Below are 22,233 nucleotides of genomic sequence, written 5' to 3' on the forward strand. Positions count from 1 at the left end.
CAATATCATGTTATCTCTTGTGGTGCCACTTCTGGTATTGGGGCTTGAACTCAGGTCCTAGATGCTGTACTTTAGCTTTTTAGCTCAAGGCTGGTGCTCTACTACTTGAGCCATAGCTCCACCTCAGGCTTTTTGCTGGCAAACTGGAGATAGGAGTCTCACAGGCTTTTCTGCCTAGGCTGGTTTCAAACCTTGATCCTCAGATCTCTGCCTCCTGAATAGTTTGGATTACAGGCATGAGCCATTGGTACCCAGCTGGTGTCATATATTATTACCCCAGTGAGTTTCCCTATGGTGGTATTAACTTGTTATACACTCACATAAAATACTTTAGCCTCTGGTTTTCGTATTAGATTTACTGACATGCCATTGTTGTACCATTAACACGTAACAGCCTGGGAAGAAGAAAGAACACACTATTATACAACTTTTGGCAAAGCCAAACCTGATATAAAGAAGTCATTAAGCTTCAGGAAGTTTTAACTTTCTTACACTCAATTCCTTATCATTAATGCATAGTTTGTGTTCTTCCTGAGCCTCTTGATTTTTTAAAAGGAATGCAGGGAGAAAAAGAGGTAGGGGGATAAGGAAAAGACACAAATCAGACAGAGTCGTTTCCAGTGCCTGCACTTATATCAGTGATTAATCAAACTAATGGGGAGTTCTAATTCAGTGCTTTGCTACCCTTAAGCCCTGTAATTGCGGTGTCTCTGAACCCAAAGGAAACACGTTGCGCTCTGCATGCTCAGGCACATAACTTTTAAATCTTCATAACTCTGTAATTACTATGGTGCTTTCCTTCAAATCTGGCTCCATTTCACTTCCTTAATGAGCACCACAGTCTTGATAAAGTTTGAAGTTTGCTGCTTCTGCCGTTCACAAGGACTTAGTCCTAGACTGACAATGTGAGTTGCAGATTTTACTCTTTCAAGTTTCTCTACAAAAAGAACTGATTTATTTCAGGACCACCACAGTCAAAGCCACTTCTAGGTTAAGGCCAGCACTGAGTATCTTCATCAGAGAAGGGGACTCAGAGAGCAAATTCTAAAGAGTTAAAAAGGACAGGGAGAGGGGCAGAGGAAACTTACAACCCCCCAGAGAGTGATCCTTTTGCTTCATTAGTGCCACACGCCCTAGAGACTGTGGTTCGTTTTACCCAAATGAAGACTTTCTTTAGAGGAGATATATTTAAAAATCTGTCACTTTTTCTTTAGAAACAGAGCCCTGCTAAAGAGGGAAAATTGTTAAGTCAGCTTAAAAGAAAAAAATACATGAAATATCCTAAAAGCCACATTCATGCTTTACCCTCTGTTTTTCAGGATTGTTTTAAAGACTTTTTGGAAATGTCATTTAAAGATTCTAGTCAGAGGTGTCAGCTCTCACAGCTGGTTGGAGGGTCTCTTAACGTTAGATACTCTGTCTTGCTTTTAACCACATGGTGATGCTTGCTTTCTATGTTAGTCTTTCAGAGACGAAGCTGTAAGAACCACCCTTGAGCCTGGGTTCCTTTTGGTATCCCTGTTCAAGTCTGTATCCTTCTGCCCCCGTGTAATACTAATCACTCTGGGCTTGTGAATAACACTTAATTTTTATCTCTCTTATAGCTTGTGTGACATTCCACTTGTTTGTGTGACATCATATTTGTTTACATGTCTGTCTACCCCACTAGCATGTTTATATCTTCTTTCCTTTTATATCTCCAGCATCTCACTGAGGCCTGAGCACCCAATAGATGCTTGCAGTCAGTAAATGGAAGCATCCGGTAAAGTTTGTTGTGTAACCAAAGGAATGAATAAATGAATGAAACACCATTGCTGCTCACTATCACCATCTGCTTTAACTCAGTCAGTTATTTTGAATTATGTATTCACAGTTCTGACTAGATCCAGATTTGGCATGTTTAAAATTATAGTGAGTTGTAAAATGTGAGGCTAGGATTTTTGACAATAAGAACAATTTCTCTGCCCTGGAAACAATGTGAATAATCAACAGTTCTTTGCATAGGAAGATTAAAAGGCTTGTTGAAATTGTCTTTGAATTCACAGTCTTTGGAATTTTGAGAAAATCATTTAGTACCATTTCTTTTCCGTCCATGTTTTACTGTCAGTAAAATGCAGAAGAACTCTTGTCTTTCATATTTGATAGGCTAAGTGAATATTGAATGTGTGTGTGTGTGTGTGTGTGTGTGTGTGTGTGTGTGTGTGTGAGTGAGAGAGAGAGAGAGAGAGAGAGCAGGTACTGGGGCTTGAACTCAGGGCCTGGGTACTGTCCCTAAGCCTCTTTGTGCTCAAGGCTATTGCTCTACCACTTGAGCCATAGCACCACTGGTTTTTAAGTCATTAATTGGAGATAAGAGTCTCATGGGGACTTTTCTGTCCGGACTGATTTTGAACCATGATCATCAGCTCTCAGCCTCCTGAATAGCTGTGAATAGCTGAATAGCTGAATAGCTAAATAGGGGTGAGCAAGCCACAGATGCCCAGCTAGGGACATGATATTTATACTATAACTCACACGTAAGAAAGAACACATACTTCCTAGACAACATGGCTTCCAGAGACTTCTGGCTGTCTCCTATCATCCAGTAAAAAGCTCAGAGTAAAAGAGTTGGTGGATCTCACAGCTCAGCAGCTAACATTTCAGTTGTGAGCTTAATGGTGCTGTGCAGTTCATGTATATGAGGTCTTCCCATCTGTTTTAAGGTTCTCTCTTCTTTCCCAAAAGGTATCTTTTGTACTGTAGCTTTATTTGTAAGTGCAGTTTAGTTATAGGTTAAATCTGAACTCCAAAATGTCTTCTGCTTCGATGTGAATCACATGACTCTCCAACAATTCCCCAAGAATAACTACCTCTCATTCATTCCTCTTCCCGCCCCCCATTCTCAAATCTACTCTTCTTCCTTCCCAAGATATGGTAACATTGCATTTTATGTACAACTGTGTTCACTTAGTACCAGACAGCTGAGGTTTACTTATAAATTTGGTATGTTTTTATTTCTATGGAATTGTCATAATTTTTCCCATAAAATTAAAGGAAATGTTTTGTGATTTAACAATATTTTTTGGGGGGTGGAGGTGTGGCTCATTGGTAGAGTGCCAGTCAATGAGCAAAAGTGTCAGCTACTAAGTTTGAGTTTTGGTCTTGGTCTTGGACCTAAAAAAAAAAAAAAGCAGTATTTTTACTTAGCAGTGGGGCTTTTAGGCATGAATTACAGTGATTATGTGAAGAATAGGTAGAATTAATTGGGTGGGGGATGGGAGACCAGTCACTATAACTAATCTTGCTGAGTGCATTGCGTACTCTTCCACTGTTGTTTATGATCATGCACATGCATCTTTTGGTATTTCTTAGGCAAGAGGAATGTCTTTCAAATATAAATAATGCTGGTGCTATCTCAATACTGGGACATCAAATCAGAACATTTTGAAGAGTCCTTTAAAAATCTCTACCTCGCTACTTTCTGTTGTTCTAGAGGACAATTGACTATGGTTGTGTGGAAGCATGTGGCTAGCCAGGCCACCTCTATCATTTAACAAAGCTCTACTTCCTACTGGGTTGGAGAGGGCTGAAGAGAAACTGTGGGGTAGGTATGGTGCCACAGATAGGATATTTTGTTTGTTTTACAGTGCCAAGGGATTTATACTGACAGCACATTTGGATTTCTGAGGAAATTGTGCTGGCCTTTGAACTGCGTGAATGACTGCTAGGGATTAGACATTCTAACATGCTATTTTTCTTTCCATTTTGCTCTCAAGCCATGATAAGTAAATGTATGTATGAAGAGTGGACTCCATGTGAGCGTGTGTATAAGAGATATTTTGATAACCGCATACTCGCACATGTAACTAGGAATAACAGTGTGGCTGCAGATAGGAACCTTGACTTCATCAAAGCTTTCTGTGGTAAGACTCAGAGTAAAATGGTTCAATCTAGGACTTGAATGAAAAAGACACAGCCTTGGTGTGTTGAAAACTCAGAAGCATTAAGACTACAGGTAATTCTCATTGGAATGTCAAATAGTTGCCACCTTTTAATCTTTTTTCAATATTTTAATTCAATAGGGCAGAAATCCAACCCAAAACTGGGAGGAGGGGAGAAGGGAACTACAAAGAAGGGGCTTGAATTCGGAGGGGTGGGACCAGGAAGATGTCGTCAACCTGCCCTCTCACAGCTAGCACACTTTTTTTTTTTTTATTTTTTACTTAGATGATGTTACGAAAGTATAACAATAACCCAGTTTTCTAAGGATGGCTTTATTTGCATCTTTCAGAGGAAGTAGAATACACTACCAAACCATATCAGTGAATCTGATCATTTGTATTAGTGGCTTAGAAGGATGCAGTCTCAGAGAGGTCACTAGGGACCACCAAAGGAAGAAAAAGGAACAGTAAGAACCAAGGAGATCAAAGGCAATATCAAAGCCTTTTATTTTTAACTAAATGACATTATTAGCACATGAGTAGGAGTCTAGGAGATTACAGAGTTTTCCTTTCTGCATCACTGAACAGTACTTTGAGTCATTTTGTAATCTTAATCTGTGCTGGTCACTTTAGAGCAGACACCGAAGTAGCTAGCCTTTTCTTCAACTTAAATATCCCCCTTGAATCTTCCCTCTCCTGGACCTTTGCTCTTTACTTACAATGGCTTCTCTGATACTGGAGAAACTTGCCAATAATGTAAAACTCCATTTAGAAGTGAGAGCTACACACCATTCATTCACTGCCCATGTCCAGGTGTAACTGGGCCAACTCTGCTGGGTCCCATGGATGTTGTAAATAGGACAGTGCTGGATGCAATGCAATTGGAGGCAGGGCAGACTTTTGCCATAATGCCTGTTAACTGAACGCCTTGCACGTTCTTCCATTGTTCTTTATGCTTCAGTGTGTTTGGGAAGAGCATCTGATGTGCCTACCTAGCAGAGCTTGGGCTCAGAATTTTAAACACGTTGAAAAGTAAGGGTGGGAAAAAATGTAAGAGAGGGTCATGGGAGTGTAGCTTTGCAATCCTAGCTGCTCAGGAGGAGGAGATAAGAGAATCACAATTTGAAGCCAGGGCAAAGCAAGCAGGATATTCTGTCTGGAAAAAGAACCAAAAAGCAAATTGACTGGGGCTCAAGTGGTAAGAATTCTTAATCTCAAGGTCTTGGGTTTAATCTTCAATGTCATACACATACAAAAAATGTGAACCTAAAACCAGCCAGCTTTCCCAATCTCTGCGGTCAAAGAACCAAAGGTAAAAAGAGTGTATAGAAATACCCTCTTTCTTGGACTTAATTTTGAATACAAAACCAAATTCAAAGTAAAACTGTAAGAAATTTACTTCACACTCCTGAATGCTCCTTACCCGGATTCACTATTTTTGATATCCATTCTCCCTCCCTCCCTCTCACTTTACTATTACCATCATCATTCTTGTTGCTGATCATTTGTGTGTAACTTAGAGACACCATAACCCTTTACGTCCAAAGCACCAGCTCTGATCCTTTAGGAATAAGAATATCCCTTTGCCAAAAATCTTGTTTTGGTAGAATAAGAGAAGGTCTTGTTGAAGCCTTTATAATCAAAGTGTGTGTCAGTTGTTAGTGCTGACTGTTGGACCTGCCCTGTTTCCAGCCAAAGAGCAAAGAAGACACCACCACAGGTCTGCAGGACTTTATTGATGCCATAAAACATATTTTTTTCCATGTTCTTTTCAGACACACGAAATGAAGGCTGCATTCCCAAGATCTGGTTGTGGCTTTAAAATTTAAAAAAAAAATTTTTTTTCAGCATACATTTTTTTGGGGGAAGGGGGGAATGAAAGCATGTATTTTACTAACATTTCCCAAACTCTTTTTAGGGTTTCGGCTGCCAGCATTCAGCCTGTAGACTGCTCCAATTGAAAAATGTGTGCCTGTTAAGAAATTATACCTTTCAGTTAACTGAAGGGAAAACTTTCCATTCTTCTGTGAATCATCATCTCTCTGATGGAGAACTTTCAAAACTCTGTGTTGGATTAACACAGTAGGGTGACAAGGAGTTAATGCGATTCATCCCATACAATGTGCAGTGAGTTTTGCAGGCAGCTTTGTGGGGTGAGGGGGTGTTACTCATTGGTAGTTTGGGTCTCATTCATGAATTTGGAGAGTGAGACCACGCCCAGCGCAGAGTGCCACGAAATGCTTGAGAAAGGGTTTAAACCACACTGAGCCCACTTGGGCCACACTTGGATGCGTCCATGCGAGGCTCACCTCTCTTGGTGCTCATTCGGACATGCAGCCTCTAGGAATCAAAGGGACTTGCACCAAGTCGGAAACCCACAACGTAACTTGCTCCAACATGCTCCATCGATGGCATCCCTAATACCCAACCCTCTTCCCCCGGCGCTTACTACTAACACCCCCACTCCCAACTTGACGACTCCCCACCCCCACCATACATAAGAGTTTCAAGTCTAACCCCTGGAAGCGAGGAAGTGTCTTTGCGCCACAACACGTCCGGGGGGCCCCGATGAGGCCACCAGTGACTCCCAGCGGCCGCATAGGGCGCTGCGCCCCTCTCGCCCTGGCCTCCCCCCGCCCTGCGTCCGCCCCGCCCCCGCCCCCGCGCCGCCTCCTGAGCCAGGGCTGGAGGCGGATTCCTGTCTCCGGGTTTTCCGAATGCCTCTCTGAAACCTCCTCCCCGCCCGGAAAGCGAGAGAGAGAGAGAGAGAGAGCTCCCAGGCGCAATCGCTCCCCGGAGCGGCCGGCCGAGGGGCGCGCGGGGAGAGGCCTGCGCCGGGGTACTTTCAAACTGAGGCGCGCGCGCACACACACTCACACCCACCCACCCATACACACGCGCGCGCACACATACACACACACACACACGCACGCACACACACACACACACACACACACACACATTTATATAGGCGGGCGGCGGCAGCAGTGGCCTGAGCAGTGACTGTGAGCGCAGGACTCATGGAGCAGAGCCAGCCGACCCCCGCTGGAAGCGCGTGAGGACAGCCCAGCCGCATCCCGGGATTTTGTGCCGGGCGGCGTTTGTCATCCTCTCCTGGGAACCCGCCACCCAGAGGAGGACCAGCGGGGATTCATTTGCTAGCGAGAGGGCGGGGAAGAGGAGGAGACCAGGTGAGCCGAGGAGCCCCCTCTGTGTCTCTGGACTGTGTGGATCTCGCCTTGCCTTGGCCAGACTCCCGCCCTCTCCTTGCTCAGGTGGGCGCGCCCGGTGCCCGGTTCAGCAGGGGCGTTTGGAAGAGAACGGAAAGTCGCGGGCCCCGCTGCTGCCGCGCGGGATGCCTTTCGCCAAGCGGATCGTGGAGCCGCAGTGGCTGTGCCGACAGCGGCGCCCGGCACCTGGCCCAGATGAGGACACAAGTGAAGGTAGCATCGAACCACCGCCGCCACCACCGCCGCCGCCGCCGCCGCCGCCCCTGCAACTGCCTGGTCGACGGGAGGAGGCCGAAGCACCAGGGGCCGAGGAGCCTCCCCATGCGCCGCCTGTGCTTCCCGGGATGCCACCACCTCTGCTGCCGCTGCCCTCTCCCGCGGCGGCGGTGGCGGATCCGGCTCAGCCGCCCCCCAGTGAAGACCCCGAGGTGGGCGAGGAAATCGTGGCGGGGGTCCCAGAGGCAGGATCCGCCACTGGCGATGCGTCCTCGGCTACAGCGGCTGCTGTGTTGCTCATGCTAGACCTGTGCGCAGTCAGCAACGCTGCCCTGGCCCGCGTCCTCCGGCAGCTCTCAGACGTGGCCAGGCACGCGTGCAGCCTCTTCCAGGAGCTCGAGAGCGACATCCAGCTGACCCACCGCCGCGTCTGGGCGCTGCAGGGCAAGCTGGGTGGCGTGCAACGCGTCCTCAGCACCCTGGACCCCAAGCAGGAGACAGTGCGTGAGTACCAGCGCCGTGCCTACTGGGCGCTCGGCTCTTGTGCCGCACCCTCGCGCCCTCGCTTAGTCGCTGCAATCCTGTGGCACCTCGCCTGCTTCAACTTGCACCTCACTCTCCCCTTTCCACTTCTGCCCGAGAGCCAACCTGGTCCTCCCGGGACTGAGTAGCAGGGCTGATGGATACAGGGATGCAGATACAGCAGGCAGAAAGTTCAAAGGGCGGCCTTTGAACTCCCAGATATCCTCGGGCTGAGAGCAGCCAGAAACGGGGAGCACTTATAGGAGAACAGGAGGCAGTGGGGGTCTGTTATTTACTTTTCTGACTCGCCCTTTCAAGAGTTTGTAGGGGACAAAGTAGGGTGCAGCTGACTCCTGGGATCTCCAGCAGCCTCAGACCCTGTAACCCATCCCATGCCTGCTTGTGGGCCGGAAGAGTAGTAGATGTTTTTTAGGGTATCTGCAGCACCACCGCGGGTCTCTCACTCTTGCTGTAACCTCAGAAACCACCTCGAGTCCCCCCCCCCCAAAAAAAAAACTTGTGCCTTTCACCCACTTGTGCTCCTCTAGGATTGAGGGGCCGCAGGGAGGGGTGAGGAAAGGAAAGCGCTAGAACTTGTACAGATGGAGAAAACCACTGGATAGCTTTTCTGCCTAGAACAACCTAGGGGTTCTTAGTAAATGGCTCTTTGTGCCATCTGCCCTCCCAGAATTTGCCAGAAGGTTCTCCCTCTGTCCCAATGTCCCAGTGCATTTTCACGTGTGGACTTAGGTGGGAACTAGTCCCTGCTAGGGGAGGGAAGACGCATGAGAAGACACTTGGTCACTGTTGTAGCCCTTGATTTCACTCGCAAAACCCCAGAGCTCCACATAACCAATCATTCTGTCCTTCGCGGCTCTCTAAGGAGCACCCAGAAGGGGTCCCCTGGTGAACGATCACCCCAAATGTGGCTGCAGACAGAATTATTTATTAGCAACCAGGGTGACCCACCGTGGACAGGTTGCTGGGCTGTGATGCTCAAGGCAAAGGTGATGTCAGCTGCTCTGTCTTATGTAAGAAGCTCCCTATGTTACTGCTGCAGCTGCGCCTGTGCGTGGCGGCCTTGGAGCACGGGCCAAGGAGCTTTGGTGGCATCCTTCCCTGGGGATTTCCAAGCACCTCTGTCCCGCACCCCAGCCCAGCCTTCTTGAGGTCCTGCCTGCTTCCTCATTCCTCCTCCCTTCTCTGCTTCCCTTGGAAACCCCTTTGAACCCCGCACCAGGAATCTTCAGCTTTTCTCCAATAACAATAATAATAAGTGTAATGAATAAATGATGTGCGCGATCATCGGTTTTCGCAGCTATAAAAGACCCGGAGTTGGGTTAATGACTGGTTGTTTTAAAGGGCAATTCCAGGATGAGTTCTGGAAAGAATTAGGACTGCCGTAGGCCAAGTCGTATTTTACTTTTGAGACTGGAAATGAGCGCTTTAATCCTGCCTCCTTTTACTCCAAACCACACAGCAAGGACAAGCCCTTCACTTTCAACAGTGCTGGTATCTGGGGAGTGTGGTTGCTGGGAATGGTGGGGTTCACTCCAAAAGAACTGGAGGGAAGTTCTTCAGACTGCTGAGTGGTGCATACATTCTGTGTGTGTGTGTGTGTGTGTGTGTGTGTGTGCGCGTGTGTGTCTGTGTGGGGGGGCTCGCATGCTCATGCATGTACTCTCACCACAACTCTCCTTAAACAGATTTCACACAAGTGACACTCAGTGGGAGAGCAGAATATGTTCCCTGGGAGTCACCAGTGGGCGGTTATGGATGGCAAATTTAGCAGACTTTTCAAGTCCCTTTTTTTTTTTTTTTACTATTGGGAGTGTAAAGGAATGGTTTAGCTGAGATAATAAGTATATGCATACAGTTGGCAAATCATTAGTCTACCATCAGTGTATACATACAGTTGGTGAGTATAGAGCCAATTCACATATATATAGATAGATATATAAATAAAAATAGGGCTAATATAGTATATGGGGAGGGACTTTAAATCTCCTAATGCTTTGAAACATTTTATAAAGTGTTATCTCCATTTTTTTTGTATTGGGATCTCATCCATTTCAATTTAGGACAACACTATTCTTTCAAAGACATTCCCTTTGAGAGCAAGAGCATAATATTATTATATGTCTTAGTTGGAGTTTCCCAGAATGCAGAGTGTGAGAGAAGGATTTCCATGCAAATAGCTTGAGAGGGGAAATCCCAGGAAGCACAAGGAGGGAGTGGGGAAGTTAAGACAGGCTAGGGTGGGGAGAAAAGTGGATACCTAGTGTGAGCTGGTTACCACTGCAGATAGTTGGAGTTCAGTCCAGCTTGGGACCCTATGTTCACTTACCTCAGGCATTTTCCACTGAAGGATGAAGAAGCTGGACTGTATTTGCCCCAATTTCTACCCCTTGCTGATGGAAAGTAGCACTTGGATCATGAATTCCCTGGCATCTTAGACTTTCTGCCTGCCTGATGCCAGTATGAACATAGGGCCAGGTAGAGAGAGAGGCAAAAAGCCTGTGGTGTGCACAACAAAGAATGTCTACAAGGGTTGTCTGTGCAGGACATCAGGACTGGGGCACCAGTGGAATCAAATACATTCTATATCTCTTTTCAGGACTGCTCAAACCCATGGGAGTTTCCAAGGGAGACATTCCCTTTCATTTCCCTTTAAGGGTATCTAGGTATCTGTGCCCCCTCCCCCTGCTACAGCCTTTCTACTCAAATCACCATGCCCTACCAGTCTGTGTGGTGCTGTTCCATCCTCATAGAGCTGCTTCCTGTTGCACAGAGACTTGCTGGTGTGTGTGTGTGTGTGTGTGTGTGTGTGTGTGTGTGTGTGTGGCTTTTTGCAGGAATGGATGGATGATACTGTCTGATGTTGACTCTAGCGAAGTCATTCTGGAGGCAAGTATGAAAGCCGGTAGAATGGTCATACAGTGGAACTTGTCTGAGTGACTAGAACTAGGGATGTAACTACAGAGATAGAGCATGTTGGTTAGATTTCTGAATCCATCTTGGAAATAGAATGGACAATATTTACTTATTGGATAAGGTACAAGGTATGAGAGTAAATAAATAAATAAATAAATAAAAGTAAATCTGAATGGCTTAAATAATTTCTAGGAGCTGATGCTATTTACAGAAATATGGATAGCTAGTGGAAGAATAGATATTTTATAATGAAGAGGATAGACTAGTTCTATTCCAGCCCAGTTAAGGTCAAAATGATTGATGGACTTCAGGCAATCAGATATGTAGATGGGAGAGCGGGGAGGCAGCTGGAGCCTTTGTGTGAAATAAAGATAGAGATGGTATGTGAAGCCCTGGAGATAAGGGCAGTGCAGATAGCAAGGGAAATGAGGCTAGGACTGGTCTAATGGAGTCAGCTTTGAAATCACATAGAAGAGAAAGGCTGAGAAAGAACAGCCAAAAAGCTGGGTGGGTGCACATCTGTAATCCCAGTACTCAGGAGGCAGAGGTGGGAGGATCTTGAGTTTGAGGCCAACCTGGGTTACTTAGCGAGAGGACTGGGCACGTAGCCCAGTGGTAGAGTGCTTGTCTGGCATGTATAAGGCTGTGGGTTCCATTCCCAGTAAAAAGATTTTTTAAAAAAATATAAAGGGAAAAAAATGTAAAGGGCCATAAACACCATATGTTATACTAGAATAAGGAGGCATTTAAAAGAATCAGGGAGGACTTAAAGTTATTGTAATAGCAGAGCACTTTCTTAACATGTATGAGACCTTGGGTTTGAACCCCAGCACTACAAAAAAATAAAGAAAAAGATCAGGGAGAAGTCGTCTTCTCAGTGTACAATAAACACGGAGAAGAAAGGAACCCACTGAGTTTTGTAACCTGTAATCAGTTGCCATGATACGGGCCATTTCAGTAGTGGGATGAAAATAAACGCTAAATAAAAAAGAACAAGAGCCAGGAACTGGTGGATCTATATTTCTGGCTACTTGGGAGGCTGAGATCTGAGGATCACAGTTCAAATCCAGCCCAAGCAGGAAAGTCCATGAGACTCTTATCTCCAGTAAACTATTTAGCAAATGCTAGAAGTGGGGCTGTGGCTCAAGTGGTAGAATGATTGCCTGGAGAACAAAAAGACAAAACCATAGGGACAGTGCCCAGGCCCCGAGTTCAAGCCCCAGGACTGGCAAGAAACCAAAAGAATAGGAATAGTCAAAAAATGATATAGCAATGAGAGATAACTCTTACAAGGAATTTTGCTCTGAAGGGAAGTGGAGAAGTTAAAAAAAGAAATGGTGGTTGAAGAGAAATATAGAATCATGGGCGATATTCTTTAAATGTATTGATATTTTAGACCTGTTTGGATTTCATGCAGAAGAGAAAATTGATGTTGCTGGGGTAGAGAATTAGATAATGGAGAAAGTCCTTGAGGAGGTGATGGGTTAAGATGAGAACCATTTCATCCTTGGGGCCTGAGGAAGATGGCGGATATTGGAGGAGAGGCTGATAGAAATAGGCTGCAGTGTTTTTCCTTCTGTGTAAAAATGACATTGTTTTTCCTGTGAAGTATGTGATGAGGTCATCAGCTGAGAAGGTATTGGCAATGTGAGGAGAGAAGGGAAGGTGTTAATAAGTCATCTCAGGGGTAACGTGCATACAGTAAGGAAGTATAGTGGGGTTATCTGGCTGTGTTGAGAGCCTTCTGAGATTTATGGTCCCAAACTTGAAATGAGTCCAGATTCTCAGTCACTAACACCTGAGAGTCCGGAATTACTTCATAGGCTTCAATGCTAAGCTGTTCATCCTTAGACATGTTAATGGTGTTGGCCTTGTGGTTGCTGTTGATTATATTAGTTCCTGAGTTTTAAAGTAAATTTTGTATTAAAGGTTAACATTCCTACAGAAAAGCACACAGATTATGTGTTTATTTATCTTGGTTAATTTTCTAAGAGCAAATAACTCATGGTAGCAACACCCAGCTCAAGAAATAAAACATGGCTGTGCATTCCCTCCCCTTGAACCTCCTGCCAGTTTGCTAGCTTTCTCTCCTAAAGGTAACGCATTCTCCTGACTTTCACCTCCATATTTTGGGGCGTTACATAATAAATATGTAAGTAAACATATATATGTGTGTATGTATATATATGTATGTATATAGTATCTATATAGTGTCTCTATATACTATATAAAGTCTCTCTGTATACATACTTTTTAGTGTCTAACACTATTCATTGAACATTATGTTTGTAAATGTCTTCCACGTTGCTTGAATATACAGTAGATTGTTCATTCTCTTTGTTGAATGAAATTCCACTGTATATATATGTACTGTAATTTGTTGATCTATTCTCCTGATTTTGGACATTTGGGTTATTTCCATTTCAGGGCTATTGTCATAAATATTTTCTCTAAATGCCTTTTGATGAGTTTATATATAGCTGGTTGGTATATATCTGAAAGTGGAACTACTAAACCAAAGGGGATGGATGGGTTGGCTTTAGTAGATACCTTCTAAGTTTTCTAAACTGATGGTACCAGTTGGTACTCCCAGAAATATATGAAAGTTCTAGTTACTCTACATCTTGACCAATAATGCTATTGACTTTTTCCTTGTAGCAACTCTGGATACTATGTATTAAAATCTCATTGTGGTTTTAAACTTGTATTTTTCTAATAGCTTGTGAAATAGAGCATCTTCTAATAGTTTTGAAAACAATTTGGATATTCTCTTTTGTAAATTACTCTTTCAGTACCTTTGCTCAGTTTTTATTAAGGTTGTTTGTGTCCTTTAAAATTATAGAAAATATATATACATGTGTTATGTATATATTTATATATATGAATTGTGTGTTAGCTGTTGTTATTGTAAATGTTCTTTCTACGAGTTGTCTTTTTATACTTAGTGTGATATTTGGTGAGCAGAAGTCCTTTTGTGTTTTAATAAAGTCCAGTTTATTCATTTTTCAGCAGACACAGAAACTGAGAGATTCCGAAAGTTTCTGTGAAGAGACATGTTGGGTGACTTGGTCCTTTTGATTTGATAGGCTAACTCTAATCTGATCTTGTTTTCTCTCGCCATCTCTTCACCTTACCTCTTGTAAAAACCTTTTGCAATCTGCTCAATGTGTTTTCTTGGATGTTTCAGTTACTGTGGTTGTTTCTTTTCTTCCTGGCCTTGCTGAGTGAGTTTCTTTGGGGCATTGTGAGATTCTGGCTACTCTAATGAAAGCTGCTTTTAAACCCATCACAGAACAACTGAGAAGAAAGCCATCTTTCAAAGGTTAATAATTAACGATACAAATTTCCTCACAACCAGTCACAGCAACACATTTCCTTCTAGAGTTTTCTTCTTGTATCAGATTTGATTTTTAGCTGGTTTTCTTAGGAAATTCTTAAGATTCTGGAGGACTGGTTCTAGAATATAACAAGGTGGTAGCAATGAAGATTTCTTATTGCTATGTAGAGGACTTCGCTGTACAATGTCATCACAAAAGTATAAAGTCTTGGGGCTTCTAGAGTACCTTTAATAGGCATTACCTTTAAGTTGCTATGATACAAGAAACCTCTTCCATTGTCTCACATTATCCTCTAATTCTTGAGGACTCACTGACTTCTTATGTTACTTTTACATTTTAAGATCAATGGTAGCTTTTTTTTTCGTTTTTTTTTTCGGTCTGTTGTGGGGCTTGAATCCTGGGCCTGGGCGCTGTCCTGCAGCTCTTCAGCTCAAGGCTAGTGCTCTACCACTTGAGTCACAGCCCCACTTCCAGTTTTCTGGTGGTTAATTGGAGATAAGAGTCTCAGGGACTTTTATGCCCAGGCTGGCTTTGAGCCACAATCCTCAGATCTCAGTCACCTGCGTAGCTAGGATTACAGGTGTGAGCCACCGGCACCTGGCTCAATGGTAACTTTAAACATAGTTGGAATTTTGTTTTGACAGTTCAGTTTTCTTTACTTTCCTAAAAATCACAAGCAACAGATTTTGAGTGTAACTTCCCCCGCAAAAAAAAAAAAAAAAAAAAAAAAAAATCATAGGAAGTGCTTGCCTGGAACAAAACGTCAGTCACCAAAATTCCAGAAAATTGTTTTATATATGTATATACATATATATATATATATACATATACATATATATACACATATTATTGTAAAAATACTGTACAGAGAGGTTACAATTACATGAGTAAGATAATGAGTACATTTCCTATCAAGCATTGTTACCTCCTCCTTTGTTTTTCCCCTACCATCCCTTCTCTCCCCACCTCCCCAACTGCCCCCCACCCTTGCTAAAGTTGTAAAGTTTATTTTCAACATAGTGTCTTGTACATCTCATTGTTACAATGGGTCAACCTGTGTTCTTATTTCAGCATTTTGATATTTCCCTTCCCCTCCCCAAATTAGAAAAGTGTATATATAAGATGCAGGGCACCAGAATCTAATACAGTGAAAACATGGGTTATACTGTGGGGGGAAAAATATACGAAAGAAACAAAAAAAAATCACATAGTACTTTATAAATACGTTAAAAGCAATAGCAAGAAAGAAAAAACCACTGTGTCCCTATCTTGGGGTTCATTTCGCTTAACATCATCTTATCTGGTCATATGTGCACAGCTTTTGCCCTTTTCTGCTTGTCCTAGACATATACTACTTATTGCAAATAAGAGAAACCATGGGACCTATGTTTCTTTGGGCCTGGCTTACTTCACTTAATAGAATTTTAGAAAATTCATTTGATGTCAAGAATTCTCCATGAATTGCATGCCGATAATAGATGGAAAATTTTAAAACTGAAGTAAGGATGCTTTCTGAATGCATAGATCTCATTCTAAGGCTGAGATTTGTTGAAAAATTTTGGAGGGCACTTTCATTGGATTATAAGCTCAAAGGGCAGGGATGCTGTTAGATCATCTTTGTGAAGGATTAAGATAGTCACAAACAATTTTTGTTTGTCATTTATGAACAAGAGAAGATTTAGATATACTAAAATAACATTTTGAGGACTTGGGCATCCATATGTTGAAAAATTACCTAACCATTAACTGTTGAAGACCATTAAAATGAAATAAACTAAGGATCAAGTTAATTTATTAGGTGTGGTAGTACACACCTGTAATCCCAGAGCTCAGAGGACTTCAGCAGTAGGATCATGAGTTTGAGACTGGCCTGGGCTACATAGTGAGACCTTGTCTCAAAAGAAGGAAAAGAATAAATTCAATTAAAGTCATAGACTCTTGGAATCTTAGAGTAAGGCAAGACCTTAGTGCTCATGGAATAAAACTTCCGGTCCACCACCACTCCCTGGAGTAGGAAATGGCCAATCCCATCCTATTTTTATTTCTGGGTCATTCTCATTCTCATTTTCATACAGCTTTTATCTACATTGAAACCATTTTTTTTGTAATAATAGCCTTTTAGTCCTATATAATCTCTCTATAGTCTCTTTTACAGGTCATCTTTTAAGTGTCTATAGGTTTCTGCCATGATTCCTTCTAAGCTTTACTAATCCCAAATAAAACCACAACATTCTTTCTCCCAGGCCTCCTAATGCCAACTTTTCAGTTCCCTCCCACTTTGGTTGTTCTCTGCCACAGATACATAGCTTGAATGCCAATTCCTTTCTTCTTTATATGAATGGCCCATTAGGATCAAGGTGGTCCTTGTTTTAACCATTGCATAATATTGTTGGTGCTCTTACAGCTCAATTTCCCTCTTTTATAGTCATAGTGTGTGTGTGTGTGTGTGTGTGTGTGTGTGTGTGTGTGTGTGTGTGTGTATGTGTGTTGCTACAGGGCTTGAACTAAGGGCCTCTAGCTCTCGCTTGGCTGTTTTTGCTCAAGGCTTACCCATTACCAGTAGAGCCATACCTTCTTTCCCATTGTTTTACTGGTAACCTAGAGGTAAGAATCTCTTAGATTTGTCTGACCAGGCTAGCTTAGTCCAGGATTCTCAGATCTCAGCCTCCTGAGTAGCTAGGAATTACAGGCATAAATCGTTGGCACCTGGCTTATAGTCATAGTTTTATAAAATTGTCATTATTTTTAGGTAGTCATACAAAAGAGTTTCAATTCCACAAGTCAGGTTATGAGTACAATGCATTTTGATCAATGTAACCCCCTCCATTGTTCTCCTCCATCTTTTAACATCCCATTTCTGCCTTCAAGTTAAGTAATTTTTACATAATGTACATTGAATATAATGGCTGTTTTTGCCGGACAAAAACACATTTCAGCTTGCTGGTATTTTTGCTGTTGTTGTTGAACAGTTCATTAGTTATTTGTTGGACTCCTTCCCTGAGTATGTCATCCTTTAGTCAGTTTGTTTGTGCCTATATGCATATAGCCCTGTATATGCTTTCATGTGTGTTTATACTTTAGATCTAACTTCCACACACAGTTTCTAACAGGAAATTTTTTCTCTACTCCATGTATACAGTTGCTATTTTGAACTTAAATTTCCTAAACCTCTCCCATTGTCTCTGTTAAACTGAATTGTGCTTGCTTTGCTCTTTCATTTCCAATCAGTGGTGATGGTTTAAAAACCTTGATTTAATGTGTCAGTTACTGCCCATGGCATTTTACTTTCTGCAGACACCATAAACATGATTCTATGCCATCACCCATGTCTTTGATACAAATACTGTTCACGAACCTCAACCCATGGCAGGAAGTACTAGCAACATCCCTCCAAGCTGACATCAATATTTCTTGGGACTGTTGCAGCAGGCACAGATGCACCATCCCCCACCCTGGATTCCTGTTCAAACCTCATTTCTCTCCTGTGACTGCCAAATGATTTGCTGAAATCAAGATACTGTATGTCTGTAGTTTTCCTCTGATCTTTCAGTCTAATAACCCTACTCAAAAGGGAAAATGAGGTTAATATGGCCTAAAACTACCTAAAACCATCAGAGGAATCATTTTATTTTTCTTGTCTATAATAGCTCATAATGTTATTTGGAGGAAATCTTTGTCATTTGGGCCATAGGGTAACTGCATTGTTGGATGGCAGGAGGTCCTGGAGTCTGGGACCTGGAGTCCATTACACTGGCTCAAGAGGGCCAGGTTTATAAAAGGCAGAGAATTGGAGTGTTGGTGTTTCTTTTCTTTTCTTTTTAATGTCCCTGTTTCCTGTTCCTTGTTTCAGAAGATTGAGGATTCATGGCCTTTGGAGCTTTCATAGGCTTCAGTCTGAGTAAGATTGGGAAATGTCAGATTAATTGTTAAGAAGCAGAAGAGGATGTGGTTAGATTCAAATCTCAGCTCTATGACTTTTGAACAAATAAATGAATATTTATTTTTCTTCATGTATTGTGAAATGCAGAAAAAAGCAGTACACACTGTATCAGGTTATTGGCACATGGGGGAGTTCCTGATCATTACTAACTATTATATTGATATCATAATTGGATTAGACTAGGAGGTATGAATTCATGTTTCCAGGAAACTAAAATCTCTGCCTGAAGCCATGAATGCTGGGTCATGGAAAGGATATTGCTGATCAAACAATGCTATATCTCTCTGCATGGTCAAAGACATTAATTAAGATTCTATTTTCTTCAGGACCACTTTTGTTATACAAAGAACCACAGAAAGCAGGAGAAAATGGGACGGTTAATCTAGATTCATTATCTAGAGTCATTCATTACACATGAGGCACTATTCCAGGCATTTTGATCATTAAAGTAAAAGTTGCGATGAGCTTCTGATCCAATGGAAGCTTCCATGGTAGAAGAAAAACTTGTTTACAATCTGATTTCTGTTTGTTTCAAGTCTGGTAGATTTGTGATAGATATCACTTTCTCCTGATTTTTTTTTTCTACTAGACATAGAAGAGAAAGATGAGCTAGCAGCTCTGAGGACAGATGACAGCCAGTGAGACATAATGTTCATTAGAATATAATCTCAATATTTATGTTTCTTTTCAGCCTGCATCTGGACTCTATTCTTCAAGCCTGTATTTATATTTTAACAGTACAACTAAAGCTGTATTTTCCCTTTTAATTTACCATCAGAAAACTACCACCTCAGCTAACCCCTCTCCCCACTCTAAAGCAAGTTGTTTTTTATCAAGATTGAGGGGGAAGCTATATGGCAGAAATGAATACCATAAAAATCCTTTCCATGTGAGAAGTGATGGAATTGTCCGCTTTCTAAACAGGAGAGGTGGAGGTTTTGAAGTTTAGGGCTATATGGTGGTGGGGGCGGGCAATGAAGAAGTAATTTTGGGAAGGGTAACCTGGAGTATTTTCCAAGAGTATCATTTGGAGTTAAATGCCTTTGGTGTGAGAGAAGAGATGCTGGAAGTTTGCTCAGGTATCAGATGTCACATAATGTTCATCTGGCAAAATGTTAGCCTTTGCTAATTAACAGGAATCCAATCGCACAAAGAAATAGTATATTGCGTAAGTTTGCCTCTTGTGTGGCTTACTTTTAACCCTTTGTTTCAAGTCTTAAGGCTGGTTATATGGTAGAAGGTGATAAAGAACATTGGGGTTTTGCTTCCAAGTATACCTGAAGAAATGCAATGAGTGGAGGAGATTATTTGAAGTGCTGGCTTAAAAAAGGTAAGTTTGAAGTCATTTGTGATTTTCTTGATTTATCAATTCAGGGGTTTTTAGTGGCTGTTGAACATGAGTGAAAGTTTAAAATAAAAACAAAACCCCCAAGAAGTGACACCTTCCTTTAACTTCTTAACTTGGACTTTGTTTTCTTCCCAAGTCACTTTGTGTGTTTTTCAGTGGCCTGATAAGCCTTGTTGAATCAATCCTAGCACTTATTAGCACAAGTTTGTATCCTGAGGAGCTAGGATTTTTATTTTTATTTATTTATATATTTTTTGGTCATGGGGCTGGAACTCTGGGCCTGAGTGCTGTCCCTCAGCTCTTCAGTGAAGGCTAGCGCTCTACTACTTGAGCCACAGCACCATTTCCTGTTTTTTCTGCTAAGGTGGTGCTGAGGAATGGAACCCAGGGCCTCATGCTTGCAAGGCAAGCACTCTATCACTGAGCCAACTTCCCAGTCCCCCAGATTGTACTGGGAAGTTGGATAGTTTGGTCTCTTGATTCTTTAAGTTATACCACTCACCAGCTATATGACCTTGGATGAATTCTTAGTCTCTGTGCCTCCTTTGTTTATCTATGAAATTGGAGCACAATTAGTCTTGACCTCTTAGAGTTGTGAAGAATAAATGAATTGATCCAAGGCAGATTCTGGTAGCTCATGGCTATAATCCTAGTTATTTAGGAGGCTGAGAATGGAAGGATCATCATTTGAGGCTGGCCTTGGCAGAAAAACGTGTGCACTTCCTTCTCAACCCATAATTGGGCACAGTGGTATGTGCCTGTCAGCCTAAGCTATGTAAAAAGCTAAGATTGGGAAGATTATGGTGCCAGGCCAGACGGGGCAGAGAAGTCCCTGAGATTCCATCTCTAAGGAAAGGAAGTTGCATGCAGTGGCCTGCATTTGTAATCCTGGCAATGTTGTGAAGCCCAAAGTAGGTGGATCAGTGCTCAAACACACCTCAAGCAGGAACTAAGACACCATCCTTAAAATAAGAAATGTGGCCAGGCACATGGCTTTGTGGTAGAGTACCAGTACTACCAACAAACAAACAAACAAACAAACCATGGTCAATGTGAACAGTAGTATACAGGTTCACATAGGAAGGGTTAATATGTGGGTTCCATTGCTGGTACTATTTTTGTTTTTTTTTCTGTATTGTTGTTATTGTTCTTCCTGTTATCAGGGGGCTTAGGAAATGGAAGAACATATAGAAATGAAGAAAACCCAGGTTCTGTGGCTTCTCAGCCAGGATAAATATTCTGGTCTACTTAATGTGTGATGAAAATGGGGACAGAAGAATACCAGTCCATTTTCTGGCTTGGCTACTCTAATGCATATCATGGAACACTTGCAAGAACAATTTAGCATCTGGCTGCCATTATGCCCTCATTCTTGGGGAGTGTAGGCTTCTGCTGATGGACATAGAGAGGCCCCTGGGTATGGATGTGTGCCATCATGAAACTGGTCCAGAGTACAAATGCCCACACTCTCTGCATCTTCTCCCATAATGATATGGTTTCTGTTCTTTGTAGTCAGACATCAGGCATAGAACAGCTGGCAGTGGGGAGATTTTAGATCTAGCATGGCAGAGAATGGAGAGGTTTTCAACTTTTTGCTTTTCTTTCCTGGCACTCAGCTAGACTTCATTTCCTAACCTACCTTGCAGTTAGGTGTGACAATGTGTCAGAGTCCTGGCTAATGAAATGCAGGATAACTAATTGTCTTTCATTTAGGAGGACCACACAAATGCTCTTGAATCAGCGTGTGTGGTTCAGGTAGAGGACTCAACAGAGGACTCAGGCACTAAGGTATGGCAGAGCTACCAAATGGAAGGAACTTGGGTTTCTGAATCACCACACGACAGGCTGCTTAGCTAACACTTGCTTGAATTTCACATGAGGAAGAAGTAAGTTTTTATTGGGAGATGTAGAGGATGCTTGTCACAGTAGTTATCCAACACTGACTAACATAATGGTACAAAGGCAGGGGACAGAAAGGGTTGGTTTCCCTGAAAATGTGTACGTGAAAAAGTTATTCCAAAGCATTTGAATTTCTCTCCCCTAATAAAAGAAGCACCGAATCTCAGGGTGTTCTTTTTCTGAGAGACATAAGGAGATCATGTGTGTGACCAGAAACTGTGTAGTACTTTCCCCAGGAAAGCAGGTGGAAATAAAATCTGTTAACAAAGTTCCTAGTTCTAGAGAAATATTGCTAGAGAATTCTTTCAGTAGCAATTTAAAACTATAGAGTTCTCTCTCTCTCATTTTCTCATTAGTATATGTATATATATATATATATAATAAATACATATTCAGAAATGTGCATACATTATGAGTGCATAAATCATGCTCAATGAGTTTTTACAAACTGAACTTGATCTGGAACTATCACCCAGCACACGAAGTATTTGCAGTCTTCTAGAATTCCTATCCACATTCCCCTCCTAGCATCTAATAGCATTCATTTAATACTTTGAACTGTTTTGCAGTCGTACAATATGGTATATATGTATCTGATCTTTTTTCATTAAAATTATATTTTGAGACTCATTTATGTTGTTGTATGTAGTAATAATTCATGTATTTTCATTGCTGTATAGTATTTCCTCATATAAACATAACATACTTTATTTGACCATTCTACTGTTGATGGATGTTTGGATAATTTCCAATTTGTGCTATTTCAAATAATGCTTCTATGAATATGAATAGTTCCTTTTCTGTTGTAATGACTCCCTGGTTTGTCTTCCTCCATAAGACAGTGACATCTACAGTTCTATTCTTTGCTGTCCCTTGACTTCTGATC

The 22,233-nt window shown here is 42.2% G+C and overlaps 1 protein-coding gene across 1 annotated transcript in view; it reads left to right on the top strand.

The window, feature by feature from the left end:
- Positions 1–7,174: 7,174 nt before the first annotated feature.
- The window catches only part of Nhs (NHS actin remodeling regulator), a 313,459-nt gene continuing 298,400 nt past the window's right edge, over positions 7,175–22,233 (top strand). The window contains exon 1 of the mRNA XM_042680505.1: positions 7,175–7,870. Coding sequence (XP_042536439.1) covers positions 7,276–7,870 — 595 coding nt within the window. The 5' untranslated portion in view covers positions 7,175–7,275. The remainder of the gene's footprint in view (positions 7,871–22,233) is intronic.

This window comes from Dipodomys spectabilis, unplaced genomic scaffold, assembly GCF_019054845.1.
Source record: "Dipodomys spectabilis isolate Male_0828 unplaced genomic scaffold, ASM1905484v1 ptg000061l, whole genome shotgun sequence".
NCBI classification, from domain to species: Eukaryota; Metazoa; Chordata; class Mammalia; order Rodentia; family Heteromyidae; genus Dipodomys; species Dipodomys spectabilis.